General features: G+C 41.0%; 1 protein-coding gene across 1 annotated transcript in view; it reads left to right on the forward strand.

The window, feature by feature from the left end:
- The window catches only part of syt9b (synaptotagmin IXb), a 159028-nt gene that overhangs the window by 129172 nt on the left and 12082 nt on the right, over positions 1-17774 (forward strand). Inside the window, exons 5-7 of the mRNA XM_034177213.1 lie at positions 12940-13060; positions 14406-14577; positions 14668-14797. Of these exons, the coding sequence (XP_034033104.1) occupies positions 12940-13060; positions 14406-14577; positions 14668-14797 (423 nt within the window). The remainder of the gene's footprint in view (positions 1-12939; positions 13061-14405; positions 14578-14667; positions 14798-17774) is intronic.

A 17774-nucleotide genomic window follows, 5' to 3' on the forward strand; every position in this document is an offset into this window, starting at 1 on the left:
GTAACTTAGTGACAATAATCTTTATAACAAAAATGATCAGCAAATATAAAAGTCTATCTTTGACTAACAACCAGTTTAATTTTTTATGCATTGTAATGATGTTGTGAGGGCCGCTGAAGAGGACGTACTGCTGGCCCACCACCACCAGATGGCGCCCTGCTTGAAGTGCGGGCTTCAAGCACGAGAGGGCGTCGGAGCAACCGGGAGTGACAGCTGTCACTCATCATCAGCACCAGCTGTCACTCATCCACAGTTCATCACCACCACCATAATGGCTGGACTACAACTCCACCTCCCCGCCGCGAAATCAGCCACTAGAGAGGTAATTTCTCTGTTGTATTCAACTTTGACAAATAGTCTGAACTCATTTTGCAGCCGTTTTCCTGCGGTGTGCCTTATCTGAGGGATTGGCGTTAGGTGTGACCAGCGACGGCTTCGCTTCACACTCCAACCAGATAAGTGGTTAGACAGGAGCTGCACGAGTGTGTGATTGGAGGTGGAGGTGCTCTCTCCCAAAAGAACACAGACTGTGGGATTACTGAGTGTGCGAACTCACACTCATCAATACTGTTTCTGTTCTCTGGCAGCAGTACCAGGTCTGACAGCTGGAGACGGTGGCCACCTGGAGATCCAGGACTTGGCGGCTCCGGTGTGCTTCAGATCCGCTGGCGGTGAAGGCCGTGTGGGATCCAGCTCGGTTCGGGACGGACGTCTCCTATCCTCAAGCCTGCCCACACGTCACTCAACATATAATTGTCTGTGGTACCAACACTGTGTTTGTCTGTATTCCGTTGTGCACTTCATAACATTAAATTGTTACTGTTTGGCTTATCCATTGTCCGTTCATTTAACGCCCCCTGTTGTGGGTCCGTGTTCCTACACCTTCACAACAGGTATTTGTCTTACAGCTGCATCTAAGTGCCACGCAAACAGCCCTATTCTGAATAATCTGTAATCTGTTTCCTTTGTAGTGCAACTTAGAAACCTTGCACGTCTTCTCATAATGATACACCCCTGCCTATTTTTACAAAAATATTAATGTTTTTTCATGATAATTTTGAATCTAAGGTGTTATATGGTTAAAAAACAAAAACAAAAAACAAAACAGTTTTTAGATTTAGAAGTGTTTTTTCTCACTAACTTTAACCCAATATATGACAAACAGATTTACTAGGTCTATTAGATAATAAACCGACCCTTTTATTATTTTTTTTAACTATATGGATTTGAATGACGTGCGATTACACCAATCATGCTTGAACCCTCGTGCGCATGCGTGAGTCTTTTCACACCTGTCGGTGACGTCATTTCCCTGTGGGCAGGCCTTGAGTGAGATGTGGTCCCACCCTCTCGGCTGAATTCCTTTGTTTCACACGCTGCTCCAGATGGCGCGCGTTGCTTTATCAAAAATTTTTCTGGACCTGTGAGGAATATCCAAGTGGACACTATTCGAGAAATTAAGCTGGTTTTCGGTGAAAAGTTTAACGGCTGATGAGAGATTATGGGGTGTTTCTGTCGGTGTAAGGACTTCCCACGGAGCGGGACGTCGTGCAGCGCTTCCAGGCGCCGTCGTCGGCCTGTTTCGACCTGAAAACATCCTAATTTAAGGCTTAATTCACCCAGGACGTCGTGAGAGAACAGAGAAGATTCAGAAGAGGCCGGCATGAGGACTTTATGCAGACATTCCACTGTTTAAGGACATTTTTTTAATGAAAGACGTGCGCGCAAATTCGCCGAGTCGTTTCCGTGACGACTCGGCAAATCTGTGTGCGCCGCGACCGGAAAAACACCTCCGTGTTGAAAACCATTTGTAAAATTCAGGTGGCTTTTGATGGCTTTCAACAAGTGAGTAACTGAGAAATTAACAGCTTGGACATGTTCCAACTTGCCCGTTAAGATTTCCAACGGAGGTGTTTTTCCTGTCGCGACCCCCCGCGGTCGGGTCCGGCCCGACATGCGACTCTGCCCGCACGTTCTTTCATTACAAAATGTCCGTTAACAATGGAATGTCCGAATAAACTCCTCATGCTGACTTCTTCTGAAAGTTCTCTGTTCTCTGACGACTTAATGGGTCAACAGAGCCTGAAATGTGGAAGTTTTCAACTTGAAACGGCGAGATGCTGCCGCCTCGAAGCGCAGATCGCCGTCAGGCGCCGTGGGCCATCCTTATGGCGACACTACCAGACCAAAATCTCTCATCAGCCGTTAAAATTTTAACCGAAAACCAGCTGAATTTATCGAATGGTGTCCACTCAGTTGTGCCTTAGAGTTTTGAAAAAATTTTGATCAAACAAAGCAGCAGTCTCTGAGCCATTCCTAAACAATGAAAAAAATCGACGAGAGGGTGGGCGACTCCTCACTCAAAGACTGCCCACAGGCGAATGACGTAACCGACAGGCGTGAAAAAACTCTCGCATGCCCACGAGGGTTCAAGCATGTCTGATGTAATCACACGTGATTCAAATCCATATGGTTTTTGAAAAAAATAATAAGGTCAGATACTTTTCTAATAGACCTTGTATACAGAAGCACAGCTGTTTGGGAGCATATACCGTCTTCTTGGATTTCTTTGTTTGAGCAACCAGCTGACGTCACGCCTCCTAATCACTTGATTTGGCAGTTGTGGTGTTTTGTTGATCAGAATTTGCATAAAATAGACTTCTTGTCTATTTTGGCTCCGCTGCAAAACACCCACTCTGAATAAAACATGGCAGGTCGTTGCTTTTCTGCTGTCACTTGCAGCTAATGTGACAGTACTTGAGTGATGTCATGTTTGCTGTATTTTTTTTTTACAACTTCCTTTGCTTTCAGCATGTTTGCTGAACACCCCCCTCCTAAAAAAAGCCAAACAAAAACTGGTTGACCAATCAACTAAAAAACTTTCAAGACCTGGTTGGGCTAGATTAGGATCAAAGCCAATTCATTTCACTGTAAATGTTTTTTTTAAGTCAGTAATCATGATAATGTATGTGGTAGCCAATGGTTACCATATCTGGGATGTATTTTAGATAGCCCCACCTCCATGATCGCATTGCTTTGGGGTGAAATAGTCAAAGGTCAAGGCTGAAATATTTTTTGACCTAAAATTTGATTGTGAGTGATTGTGTCAAAACTTGCTATGTGTTTTTCGCCCAACACTCCTTTTTATTTCAGATTTCCTGCGAGAGCTTTACATTTACAATTGTTACTCCACCTGTCATCTATGTAGCTGGGGTCCAACAACAACTCTATGATTACTGATTAATTAAGTTGAAGTTTTTTTTTTTTTTTACTTAAAAATTGCCTGGTAAATGACAAAATTTCCCCCATAGTTTAAAGATTAATCTGCTCGCTTTGCAGTGTGGGGTACGGTGCTGACATTTGATGCAGATGCATGAATCTGATTTATTTGAAAGGTCAGAGTTATGCAGAAGATTGAAAACAGTAAAGAATGAATTTTTGTCCAAATTGTGCAGCGATCCAGGAACATTTCAGTCTGTCATCATTTTGGCCAAATTGGCTGCTTATTTGGAAGTTGCGTGTGTGTTCACTGAGGTGATGTGTCTTCCACTGTGGAGATGCTGAGCGGAAAGATTACAAAGCATCAAGAGGTGATGAATTAAGTCATCACACAGCCAGAGAACAACAGCGAACTAAGTGTGCAAATGGTTCGTGATGACATTCTTGATGAATGATCTCAGTGTGTTCACTTTGATTTAAAGTAATTTTAAGAGTCACAGCAGATCTATGCTGTGTGAGCGAGCTTCCTACACACACTGATGGCAAAGAATCTTCATTAGCACCACAAACAAGATCATTGATGTGAAGCCGAGTGAATGATTTTCCACTGTTAACCAGTATAACAGCACTTTCTAGCTAATCAATGAATTCTAACAAATACTTAAATACAAAAATCAGTGAAATCCTGTTTTTTAATCAGTTTTTTTTTTTTTTTTTTTAACACTTTCAGATATTTAAGTCATTTTGGACCAAGGTCCACAAAATGAATGCCATCAAGATTCATGCTAATGTTTTTTTTTTGAAAAACTGGTCAATGAATTTTTCAGAAATTTGGTACAGACCATCCTTGGAGGATTATCTGGTCATAGTAAATTGGACTTTCGGCGTGAATCCCTGTGGGCTGCCCAGTGTCTCCAAGAAGGGTATAGAACAAGGGAAAAAAAAAAAAAAAAAATATTTCAAAGTGTTCCATTTATTGCACAGAAACTATTCAATAACCTTCCAGTGATGCATAAAGTTTCCTTGGGAGGTTGCCTACAAACAAGTAAAATCTCACTGTCCTGAAATCAGTCAAATTCTAGTTTGTTTTATTGTATTCTATTTGCTATTTGTTGTTTTATTTTGTTTATAAAATTAGAGTGAAGTTTGCTACATTTTGTTACAAGTGTTCAACTCTTGAAACTACCACAACAGGACTATTAAAAGGAGTTAAGTGCTGAATAGATTGTGTTATTTTTAATAGCCGCAGTCAACATTGTTAAATTGTAATTTATGCCACCAAGAGTGTCGCATTGCTGTTAGAACATGAAAAAAATGTAACCTGGCATACCTGAAAACCTACAATATGCTACCAAGATCATACAAATCAAGTAAGTAACAACATTTTTGTGAGTAAAAAAGTGGTTTTGCAGTCACTTTGGTGGCCAGAAGCTACCTCTGATTTCACTGATGCTGTAAAATAGGTCCATTGTGATAGGTGCATTTCTGTGTAAAAAGTAATTTTTGGTAGGTAATTTTGGCAGTCTTGGGATAATTCAGGGGTCTCCAGTGACCTCGCCTCACCCTGCCTCTCTTATCCCGCGCGTCTGTTGATTTGAAAGAAGGTTTTGACCAGCTATTTGAATTTGAACACAATTACTCTGAGGGCTGGACCACCACCCAGAGATTTATTAAACAGAATTTAAATATCACAGTATTTGATGGAATTTTGAGTTTTACAGAATTAGTGAGATAAACAAAACCATACCCAGATGTTCTGAGGGTCCCCGAAACTGAGAGTCTCTAACCCGCCGTCTCATGTTCCAGCAAGCTCTCAGCAAAGAGGAACCCCGAACAGTGGGCTGGGCTCTGTTTTTATACTCCTCTGTCTTCCTACGCTAATACAATGATTCATGCTAATCTTTGGCGTTGTCCTTCATCTGAGTGGTCTTCATCCCTCTTCTTCATGGCACTGTTCCTGCCCACACGTGCCGTGGAATGTTCTTGCTTCCTCTTTCTCTTAAACTGACACTTGTGCCTAAACTGATAAACTGATGGGCCAGAAAACTGCAAACTGAAAGACTGTCACCAAGTCTCATCACACGGTTATACCACAAGAATATTATCACATCTCAAAATTGCACAATATTCTAACAAACAAGTCTAATCATTGTTATTTTTGGTAAGATTAGACCTTACCTGTGTGAAGCGTTTTGAGGCAACTCTGTTGTGATTTGGCGCTATATAAATGAAAATAAATTGAAATTGAATCATACCCGTGTATCAAGTTTAGTCTCCTTATCGGACTGTTTGTGGTCAGTACTGGCATCCTGTTCCATATGCTGTTTGCAACATGTTTCTCAATGTATCTTCAGGGCCTCTCCGAAACAGGGACACATCATATTTACAACACTTTGAAAATGATTATACAAGTAAATCATCTTTATAACAGCATGCTAAGAAACTGAACTACTAAAGCAAAAGCAAATCTTGAAACAAAAGCAAATATAATCATAAACATAACTTTAATTTGATACACACAATACACAGTTCAAAAGCATACAAATATATATTTCAAAAGTATTGGAATATATAGACATCATGTAATTAACCTTAGCTATTGATTACGTGTTTAATAAGCATTGATAAATATTGATCACTTTGAGCATATGAGTAATATATTCTTCAACAGCAACAAGCTCTATTAATATATAAATGATCACTTCCAAACCATATATTCTTGGCTCAATAAAAGATAAGTAATATTATGATGATTCTGAATGGGGAAAAATAGCACAAATGGTTAATGCATATTTAAGCACAATTAGGATATATTCCTTCAGCAGCCATGTTGCAAAAAATGGCTTCCATGTTAAATTTTCAAGTGGCTTAACCAGATTTGTTAAGTACCACCTTGGAAGTCATCATGCCAAATTTTCAATTTCAATTTATTTTCATTTATATAGCACCAAATCACAATAGAGTTGCCTCAAGGCTCTTTACACTAGTAAGGTCTAACCTTACTAACCCCCAGAGCAGCAGTGGTAAGGAAAAACTCCCTCTGAGGAAGAAACCTCAAGCAGACCAGACTCCAAGGGGTGACCTTGGGCCATGCTACAGACACAAACTACAGAACAATTCACAAAACGAATATACAGGAAAAGTTGTTGGTGCACAGGACAGGAGGGTCTCCAGCACAAATACCACACCCATCTTTGGATGGAGCTGCACCTTAAACAGAGAGAAAAAACCGAATCAGGCATCAGAAAGACAAGAAATACAGTATAATTTGCCAGCATTAAACAACAAGACTAGCCCTAAGCTTCACTAAAAGACCCAGAATTTAGGTAAAGTTGAGGCCGCAGCACGCTCCGTTTCCTAATAAAATGAATTCAAAGAGTAAAAAACATAGAACTATACTATGCCAGTATGCTAGCGATACGAAAGGGAAAATAAGTGCGTCTTAAGTCTGGACTTGAAAGTCTCCACAGAATCTGACTGTTTTATTGATGCAGGGAGATCATTCCACAGAACAGGGGAACAATAAGAGAAAGCTCTGTGACACACAGACTTCTTATTCACCCTAGGGACACAAAGTAGTCCTGCACCCTGAGAACGCAAAGCCCGGGCCAGTATGTAAGGTTTAATTAAGTCAGCTAGGTAGGGATGTGCCAGTCCATGAATAATTTTATAGAGTAGTAGCAGAAAGATTTGGTGTTTGTATCAGCATTTGCAAGGTTTTGCTGTAAAACTGATGTTATCTGTTCCTCTACATACGGCACACAACAGATGTGACAAACTTTAATGGGATATATGGACAATGTGGGACAAGAAGAATGAAATTCCTTCCTTAAATTGAGCGATTACAGTTACCCCAAAACAATCTGGTAGCGTGCTCCTAACAGGCCTTTGGTTTACCACTTCTTATTCACAGAACAGAGTACTGTGCCAGCCCAAGATGTGAAGTAAAACTACAAAGGTTCCCCTAAAAGAAACCTTGTGAGTGTGCGCGTCAGATAAAAGTAGCGCTCACTTTCACACCTTCACGTGCTATTTTCAGATGTGTTAATTGGCAGAATAGTTTGGCATGCAAGCGGAGAAGATGTGAAAATGATGGGATATTGTTTTGGAACACAGACAGAAAAATGGCTGATTTCAAGAAAAAGGCACTTAAACACCATTTACATACTCCAGACGTGACATAAGTATCTGTATGTGTAACACGAAGCGCTGAGGAACAGTGAGTCAGTGCTGCTGAAGCATGCTGTGGATTTGAGCGATTTGGGGCGTTTTAACATAATATATGTGCCTTCTGTTGACTGTACACATTAATTTGCAGTATTCTGAGTCAGCCAAACCTTCAATTTCTGATTTGTTCCTGTGGAATTCAGTTTGCGGCCTGTATTTCATCCTGACACAGATTTTACAATAATATTTTTCATGATACAATGTTCACTGTGTGCATATATGTGTGTGTGTGTGTATAAAGTCTCAGTGACATCTTTATTTTTAATTTATTTTTCTTTTTGAATAGTAAACTCTTTCTCCATTTTAGGCTAAAAAGTAATGAAAAAAATTCACTTCTGTCATTATTATTATTATTAGAGCCTGACCAATATATCAGTTGGCCAATAATATCGCAGATATCAGCCTTTCATGAATATATCAGTATTAATTTTTTCTGATATGAAAACATTTATTTTACCAACAATGAAAACACACACACACACACACACACACACACACACACACACACACACACACACACACACACACACACACACACACACACACACACACATTGGATGTTGGAAATGGTGTCATTGGGTAGTTTATCCAGCAGAGGGCATTTAGATGGCATTGTTTATAATGCTGTCAAGCACAGCTGGGACCCTCCCCTCCCCATCACCCCTTGGTCACATTAACTCCAAGAGAAAGGGGAAAAGTGACCAACTGCCGTTCATTTTCAATCAACATGGGCGTTTGACAGTCATAAGGGACTAGTGGTTGCTATATCACCAGCTAGGTGGAGCCAAAATAGATGACAAGTCTGTTCTATGCAAATGGTGAGCAATGCAACACTGCGACTGCCAATCCAAGCGAAGGCAGCGTGACATACTTTGGTTGGTTCTTGGTTATATTGACAGTTATTTATAATGAAATTCATGTTGAAACTGTGACTACGTTTAGATGCAGCCAATAACCCTTTCATAACCGGAATTGTTGTATGGCTGGGGGGGCCTGGCTGCTGGTTTGTTTGCCTTTTGTGTTTCCTCCCAGGTGGCGTGCATTTGGGACTGAGTGGCTGTGTTGCTGAGGCTGTTAGGACTTCACCCTGATCACCTGCGACTCGTCAGGACTCACAGCTGAGGTGCATCTGGAGGGATTGGAGTATGTTGGCATTTAAGACTGAAGTGCACAGTGTGCATTTGCCAGAGACTCGACCTTGTGACCAGACGGGTGAGATCGTCGTCTTGGGAGCCATCTCATCAGCAGCGGACGCTGAGAAACGTCCAGGTTTGATGCACGGTCTGTGAAAGAGGAGAGGGTGAGGTCTCACGCTCGTCAGCACACTTCCTGAGGTACGTTGGATTTTGTGACTAACAGTTATACAGTCAGTAAATGTGGTGTCCCTCACACCTTATTGTATTGAGCTGTATGTTAGTCATGTATCAGCTTCCACTGCTGTGGTGATTTGTGAACGAGATGTTCCATGCCTGCAGGTTGGAAGCTGATCAGTAATCAAGCCAGGAAGTGTTTGCTGTTTGTACACCTTTAAGTGTTCTGTGTGTAGAGTGTGGACTCACATAATGGTTCCTTCTTTCACAGACTCGGTTGTTGCGGCCACCTGGGGGGTGTCGGCGGGGTCCTTGGGTCCGAAACAGCTTCTGGCTCCGGACCATTAGCGCTGCTGGGAGCGCACCACGCCAGACCGCACCTTTTATTATTATTATGATCACTGTTATGTATTAAATTCAGTTAGCCTTTGTACCGTGCTCTGCTTATTTCATACTGGGTCCTTCAAACGCTGGTCGGTTCTCCGAGCTGCGTCCGACACATAACACGGAATATTAGCAATAACCCGGTTGCACACGGCCATGTAAACACCCGCAAAAACCCGAATTTGACCCCTGGGTTACTCCTTTTCTAACCCGAATATCAGGTCATATAAATGCGCATCGGAATATCCCCATAGAAAGGAACATTATTTTGTGTTCTGCGCATGTCCTATCCGCAATGAATCTTGATTTTTGAGTACAGCAACTACTTGTATGCGGTGCGCACAACCCGCCGGACACCATAGAAGCGGAGATAAACAAGCAGACGCGGCAGCACAGCACCACACTTTTGGAGCGAGGAGGAAGGAGTACTTCATTAGTATCATGAAAGACATGAATATAATGTCTTTTATTGACGGTAGAAAGTACAGAGATAGCGACATTTACAAGAAGGTGGCCGAAAAGTTACGCGAAGCAGGATTTGCACGAACGCCAGACCAAATCAAGCACCGGTGGAAGACGTGTGTCGCTGTTTAGATGGGGATATTCCAATTGATACCAATGACCATGTATACAGGAGTAACTCTGTCTGCTTAAGCATGTAAACGGGTTATTCTTAATGATTCAGAAACCGGAATATTGACCTTATCCCAAATATTAACGGCATGTAAACGTAGCCTGTGACACATCAAGCATCAATTACATTAGTATGTCATAAAGGTTCGATAATCAATCAATCAATCAATCAACTTTTTTCTTATATAGCGCCAAATCACAACAAACAGTTGCCCCAAGGCGCTCCATATTGTAAGGCAAGGCCATACAATAATTATGAAAAACCCCAACGGTCAAAACGACCCCCTATGAGCAAGCACTTGGCCACAGTGGGAAGGAAAAACTCCCTTTTAACAGGAAGAAACCTCCAGCAGAACCAGGCTCAGGGAGGGGCAGTCTTCTGCTGAGACTGGTTGGGGCTGAGGGAAAGAACCAGGAAAAAGACAGGCCGAGAAGGGGGGCAGAGATCGATCACTAATGATTAAATGCAGAGTGATGCATACGGAGCAAAAAGAGAAAGAAACAGTGCATCATGGGAACCCCCCCACAGTCTACGTCTAAAGCAACATAACCAAGGGATGGTCCAGGGTCACCCGATCCAGCCCTAACTATAAGCCTTAGTGAAAAGGAAAGTTTTAAGCCTAATCTTAAAAGTAGAGAGGGTATCTGTCTCCCTGATCTGAATTGGGAGCTGGTTCCACAGGAGAGGAGCCTGAAAGCTGAAGGCTCTGCCTCCCATTCTACTCTTACAAACCCTAGGAACTACAAGTAAGCCTGCAGTCTGAGAGCGAAGCGCTCTAATGGGGTAATATGGTACTACGAGGTCCCCAAGATAAGATGGGACCTGATTATTCAAAACCTTATAAGTAAGAAGAAGAATTTTAAATTCTATTCTAGAATTAACAGGAAGCCAATGAAGAGAGGCCAACACGGGTGAGATATGCTCTCTCCTGCTAGTCCCCGTCAGTACTCTAGCTGCAGCATTCTGAACCAACTGAAGGCTTTTTAGGGAACTTTTAGGACAACCTGATAATAATGAATTACAATAGTCCAGCCTAGAGGAAATAAATGCATGAATTAGTTTTTCAGCATCACTCTGAGACAAGACCTTTCTGATTTTAGAGATATTGCGTAAATGCAAAAAGGCAGTCCTACATATTTGTTTAATATGCGCTTTGAATGACATATCCTGATCAAAAATGACTCCAAGATTTCTCACAGTATTACTAGAGATCAGGGAAATGCCATCCAGAGTAACGATCATCTGGTTAGACACCATGCTTCTAAGATTTGTGGGGCCAAGTACAATAACTTCAGTTTTATCTGAGTTTAAAAGCAGGAAATTAGAGGTCATCCATGTCTTTATGTCTGTAAGACAATCCTGCAGTAGTGGGTTTAACAATTAACTAAAGTAATATATTTGACTACATCAGTACACACACCCCCGAGTCAAGCTACATGCATGAGCCAGTTTGATGACTCAATTGTAATGTTAGAAATCAGATGATTTAAGCTGTTATTCTTCTTCTGTATCTTCACATTCTTGGTACAGTTCAGAATCAGAATCACCTTTATTGTCATTGCACAGCAATGAACACAACGGAATTTGCTTGTGCATCATCAAAAACAATGACCACCCTCAAACACACACCCATACACATAAAAAAAACAAAAAGAAAACATCAGGAGATTGGGGGGGCAAGCTTGGAGACAAACTCGTATTGCGCTGATCCCACATTGTCATTGTCCCATATTACACTATCCCATACTGCACATGTCCCATATTGCACGTATCCCTCCAAAACATCAATTAACAATAAAAAATACCCAACTTAATAAACCCTGACACCTCACACTGACCTTTGAAAGGTCAGTGTGAGGCTCTCATGAGACTGGTTACAGGAAGTTTAATTTTGCCCACAAGGTAAAAAGAAAAACCAGCCTTGTCTTGCGGCAAGTCGTGATTCAGCAGCACGAAATATACATTAATCTTTTAGTTTGTGATATTGTGATGAAAAGCGCCTCTATCGTCACGGTAACATGGATTCATTCCAATTCATTCTGTGATGGCTGCATGAAATTAAAAGTGAAGTTGGGGTGGGGGAATCAGTAGGGTTAGTAATAGTGAGTTAAAAAAAAAAAAAACCCCGTCACAAAAATTTGACTCATTTCATGACGGGAGGACGAAAAAAACCCAAAACGTGGGACTGGGCTGGAAAAAAAAAAAAAATCAAAATCAAGTTTGATTGTACTTGGCGGTATATTCAATAAAAATACCCATTTGAATTTTATGTTCTATTCACAATTTGTTGATACTGCCATATGGTTCACAACAGGATAGTTCTGCCATGTTAACAACTGCTAGGTACTTACTCTGGTCATCTTCTATGCTGAGCTTTCTGCTAATGTATCTGGTGCTGCTCCTAGTGGTGAGCAAAGGCAGCACCAATATAAAGTAGTACAAACCTGAAGAAGGTTGCTGTTCATTTATTTATTTTATTTTGATTAAATATGTAACTGAAGGTAAGCAATGCCACTTCTGGCTTATTCTAATTTATTGTCTACATTAAACAAATCATTGTATCGAACTGAATTGCTTGGCACCGCTATCGTACACAGCCTGTGTATTTACATATACATATTGGATTGTTTTATAGAAGATCCATTCTCTAAACAACTTATCCTGTTCAGGGTCATGAAAAAAAATTAAGATAAAATAAAATTGACTCAAAAATGATTTACTTGTCTACATTTCCAAATCCCCATTCCTGTTTTCTTTTATCTTGGTTGGTTTGTATGTAACCAGGATAATTCAAAAAGCTAATTTATTTTTGACCCTATAAGGTCAGTGGTTATACACCAACACAAGTAAAACATATAAAAGGAAAAATACACTCAGAACTATCATGAATCTCGGTGGCAGGGTGAGGCATGGTCCAAAAATGAACCCATTAAATGGGTTAAACACATTACTTGCATAAAGACTGCGGGGGGGCATAACAGGGTTGGAACGTGGCTTTTGGTCATTAGTTTTCCTTCCACTGAGGAGATTTGTAAAAATTATTAATTGCTGTGTTGCTTCAGTAAGTGAAAGTGATTCTTATGTCCTTGGTGTTGCCATAGGTTACTGCTTGCTGTTCCTGTAGGACTGTGAATAATTTAATCTGGAAATGATTTTGATTTGCAGGACAATGTGGACTTGGGAGAGCTGATGTTCTCATTGTGTTATCTCCCCACGGCTGGCAGACTCACCATCACCATGATCAAAGCCAGAAATCTCAAAGCCATGGACATCACTGGAGCTTCAGGTGGGTGATGTCCAACAATGGTTCCAACTGAGAGGCGGCACAGTCTGTCAAACCAGCACCGTGTCCAAGTACGAGTCACAAATGAATAAAGGAGTAATTCTCATTTCTTCATTTTCATTGTCTCATTTGTGACACCATGTTCAAATACTGGTGGTGTAACATCATCTGCATCGACCTGCCGTCAGGTTGACGGTGTTTTTACTTCCAAAGGCAAATTTAGATTGATTCAGTCTATACGGCTCTCTTTGAGCATTACAGATACTTTCCAAAAATGCATCAATGATCCTGAAAATTTCAAACATTTTTTTCAAATGGGGATTCATGCTGATTGCTGACCACTGATCCCAATTACTGACCTTTGTTCCTGGTTGCTGGCCTTTGTTCATTTACCTTTGTTCCCGATCACTGAGTTTTGATCCTGATTGGTGATCTTTGTTCTCGATTGCTGACCTTTGTTCCTGATGACCACATTTTTATCCTCTTTGGTGACCTTTGTAGTTGATCTCTGACCTCTATCCCTTATCACTGTTCTTTGCTTATTTCCTTTATATTACCGACGTTTGATCACTGACCTTTGTTCCTGATCCCTGAGTTTTCATCCTAACCAATTAACCTCTGTTTTGGATTGGTGACGTTTGTTCCTGATTACAGAGTTGAGATTCGGGTTGTTGAGATTAGATCCAGATTGAAAATATTTATTCCTGTACACTCAGCTTTGATCCTGACAGCTGACTTTTGTTGCCAATGACCTTGTTTTTATCCTGATACTGTTGTGGTCTTAATTTCTGTCCTTAGGTACTTATCAGACATGGCTGATATTTATCCATGACCCTGATCACCAAACTGTGATCCTGATTGTGCAACTTAGATCCCAATTGTGAAATGCAGATGCTGTAACCAGGATCAAAGCATTCAGGGGCAAACATCAAAGGCAGCAACAAGAATCTAAAACCAAAAGAAAGACCCCTTTGACCTGGATAGAATAATAAGACTTAACTGAAGATAGGAACATGTGGCCAGGGCTGCTTGTTCTACTGTCCAAGCTGCAGCAAATGAATAAATGAATTAATCCATTTATGTCCTTTTGAGACAGACAGACAGCAACAAAAACATACACCTCTATGATGGAGAGAATTTCAGACATACTCGGGCTAGTAAGTAAGACTCAGAAACATTCCACATGTTCTGACTAAAGGAACGAATGAAGCTTCCTCAGGTAATGCTTTGGAACTGGCACTAAACCTTTTGCCAGGACACGTCTCAATCTTGATTATCGATTACTGCAAAAAAAAAAAATAAATAAATCTGTGGTCCACTGCTGAGTCTCGTGTGAACCTTTCTTCAGATCCATACGTGAAAGTGTCCTTGATGTGTGACGGCCGGAGACTAAAGAAGCGGAAGACGTCTACAAAGCGTAACACTCTGAACCCAGTCTACAATGAGGCCATTGTGTTTGATGTTCCTCCTGAGAACATTGACCAGATCAGCCTTCTCATAGCTGTCATGGACTACGATCGGTTAGTTACATTCCGACCAACCAACAGACATATGTCACACTAATCGACTGCACAGTCACTTCCTGGCTGTTGGTCCTTCCCATCCTGCAGGGTAGGACATAATGAGGTGATTGGAGTGTGCAGGGTTGGCAGCGAAGCTGAGAGTCTGGGTCGAGATCACTGGAATGAGATGCTAACATACCCACGCAAACCCATCGCGCACTGGCATCCACTGATTGAGGTAAGCAACATTTTGTGTGATGATGGGCCTTCTGATGTATTTTGACACTGATGATTCTTGATGTTTTTCCTCTGTATACCACCACAGCAGAATTAGAGAAAGGATCAATCGAGATCTTTTAGAGAGTTCTTTTAGTGTAGATTTTCAGAAATTCAAGGGGTTTAATAAAAATAGCACATTAACCATTTAGAAATTACATTTGCAGACATAACCTCTCTATTTTCAGAGCCCCCAATCATTGGACAGAGTAAATATAAAGCTTGTTGTTAACACAAGTCATCATGTTTACAATTTGGATAGATACGTGAACATTTTCAAGTCACTGAATATGTCTTGCGCTTCATTTACTACGATAATAATTCACCATGACAACATTTGAACCCGAAAAATAGATGCAGGTATAACCAGAATGGATAGCGGCGTACCACCGAGATAGCTACTTCCGGGTTTGTGACATCACGTGAAAACATGAGTGCAAATCTAATATGCAATCTGTTTGATTTTCACAGAGAAAGATGATACTGTAAATGCACAAAAACAAACGACAATAAAACCGTGCAAGAAATTTGAAAACGGAGCTGGAGGTAATTTTAATGAGTTGCTTCAGTTGTGCAGAACATGCAGAAAAAGCTGCAGGTAGAAAAATGATTGGTTTGAGTCACATTAAAAAGAAAAACGTTCATAAATGTTAAGTAGAGTAGAATCAATCTGAGTTTTAACGTTGCCACTTGGTAGATTTGTGTTACTGCAAAACCGAAACTCAGTTCAGAGAGAGAAAGAGAGGACTACGTACACAGAGCTGCTTCTATTTCTGAATTCCCAACCCACTCATTAAAAAAAAAAAAACCGGCACACTAAAACAGATTCATGTAAATTCATGTCGACAACCTTTGTGGCTCTCTCGTTGTTCACCTCAAAGGCTGCGGGTAAACACAGCACAGAAGAACACATTAGCACATTGCAGCTCCAACAGGAACCATCACGTTAGCTTTCCTTAATAAAGCTAATGAGCATAGGCTTATAGGAAGCTAATTCACAGTGCTAAAAACCCACTGTGCTCAAAAATGCATCCCCTCTTAGCATATTTAGTAAATGAGGACAAGCTAATATAAAGCTCACTCATTTGTTAATAACACAAAGGATTCAAAGACTTTTTTATTCTTTTGCATATTTAGCAAATGAGCACAGGCTAATAGAAAGCTAGCTTATTTATTAATAACACAAAGAAGCCACTCCACTCAAACACTTTTTTATTCTTGACATATTTAGCAAATGAGCACAACTAATATAAAGCTAGCTTATTTATTAATAACACAAAGGAGCCACTCTACTCAGAAACACTGATTTTTAATTTTTTGCATATTTAGCAAATGAGCACAAGCTAATAGAAACACCATCATGTCCATCAATGATCTGGTGACCATGTGCAGATTTTATTGAATTTTATTTATGTCCAGAAATCAAGGATCCAGTGACCAATTTCATATTTATTTACTTTAAGACTCAGTAAAATGTTGACATAGAAAACCTGTAAAGCCTACTTTTAGTACACAGAAAATTCACAGGAGGTATTGTTAAGGGAATCGATAAAGAATCGGATTGATAATGGCATTGATAGATAAAATCTTATCAATACCCATCATTAATCATATCGCGCCACATCGCATCGTATCACATTGTGAGGCATCAAATACATATCAAATTGCATCGTAATGGAACAGGGGTGAATCGTAACATCATATTGTCAGTATCGTCATGTATCACTATATGTATCGTATTGCTGGTCGTGTATTGAAATGCTTATCGAATTGTTGTCAGTGATGAGAGTCACATACCTAGAGGATAGCTATGAAGAGGATGAAGAGTGTAAAGGCAGTTGGCCCAGATGGCATAACAGTGGAAGCATGGAAATGTTTAGGAGACATGGCAGTGGTGTTTTAAAACAGACTGTTAATAAAAAGCCTGAGGGGAGGAGAGGAAGTGTGCTAGTTTTGAGTTATGATACAGGTATGAGAATGAGAATGCTGAAATTCACTAGGGGTCCGGGGCCTGCTGTAGGAGCTCCTGAGTTTTAGGCAATTCAGATCCATTTTAAGCCTTATTTTGTCAGTCAAGTAGATGCTTGAAAAAAAGTCAGGATTACTTCATCCAGACTGTCCTAATTCAGGAAAAATCCTGAAGAATCTCGTGCCTACTTTTGGGGAGACTAGTGAAAGATCTGTTAACAGCAACATGGTCTCATGATGAAAAAATATCATTAAATGATTAAATTAGGGGCAGGGGCAGAGCTGGATGCTGATGGAGGATTTTCATCAATTTCCCTGGTGGAAGTCACTGAGGTAGTCAAACAACTCCACAGTGACAAAGCCCTGGGGGTTGATGAGATCCGTCCAGAAATGCTGAAGACTCTCGGTGTGGAGGGATTATCTTGGATGAGACGTCTCTTCAACACTGCGTTGAGGTCTGGGACAGTGCATAAGGAGTGGCAAACTGGGGTGGTGGTCTCCATATTTACAAAAGGGGACCAGAGAGGGGCATCACACTACTCACCCTCCTTGCTAAAGTCTACTCCAGGGTGCTGGAAAGGAGGGTTCGGCCAAGAGGAACAATGCGGGTTCCGTCTTGGTCGTGGAACAACTGACCAGCTCTTTACTCTCACAAGGATCCCGGAGGGTGCCTGGGAGTATGCCCATCCAGTCTACATGTGTTTTGTGGACTTGGAGAAGGTGTATGATCAGGTACTCCGGGAGATACTGTGGGAGGTGCTGCGGAAGTATGGAGTGAGGGGGTCCCTTCTCAGGACCATCCAATCTCTGTACTCACAAAGCGAGAGCTGTGTTCGGATGCTCTGCAATAAGTCGGACTCGTTTCCGGTGGAGGTTGCCCTCTGCCAGGGCTGCGCCTTGTCACCAGTCCTGTTTGTGATATTCATGGACAGGATATCGAGGCGTAGTCGGGGGGAGGAGGGTTTCCGGTT

Source organism: Thalassophryne amazonica, chromosome 8 (genome assembly GCF_902500255.1).
Source record: "Thalassophryne amazonica chromosome 8, fThaAma1.1, whole genome shotgun sequence".
NCBI classification, from domain to species: Eukaryota; Metazoa; Chordata; class Actinopteri; order Batrachoidiformes; family Batrachoididae; genus Thalassophryne; species Thalassophryne amazonica.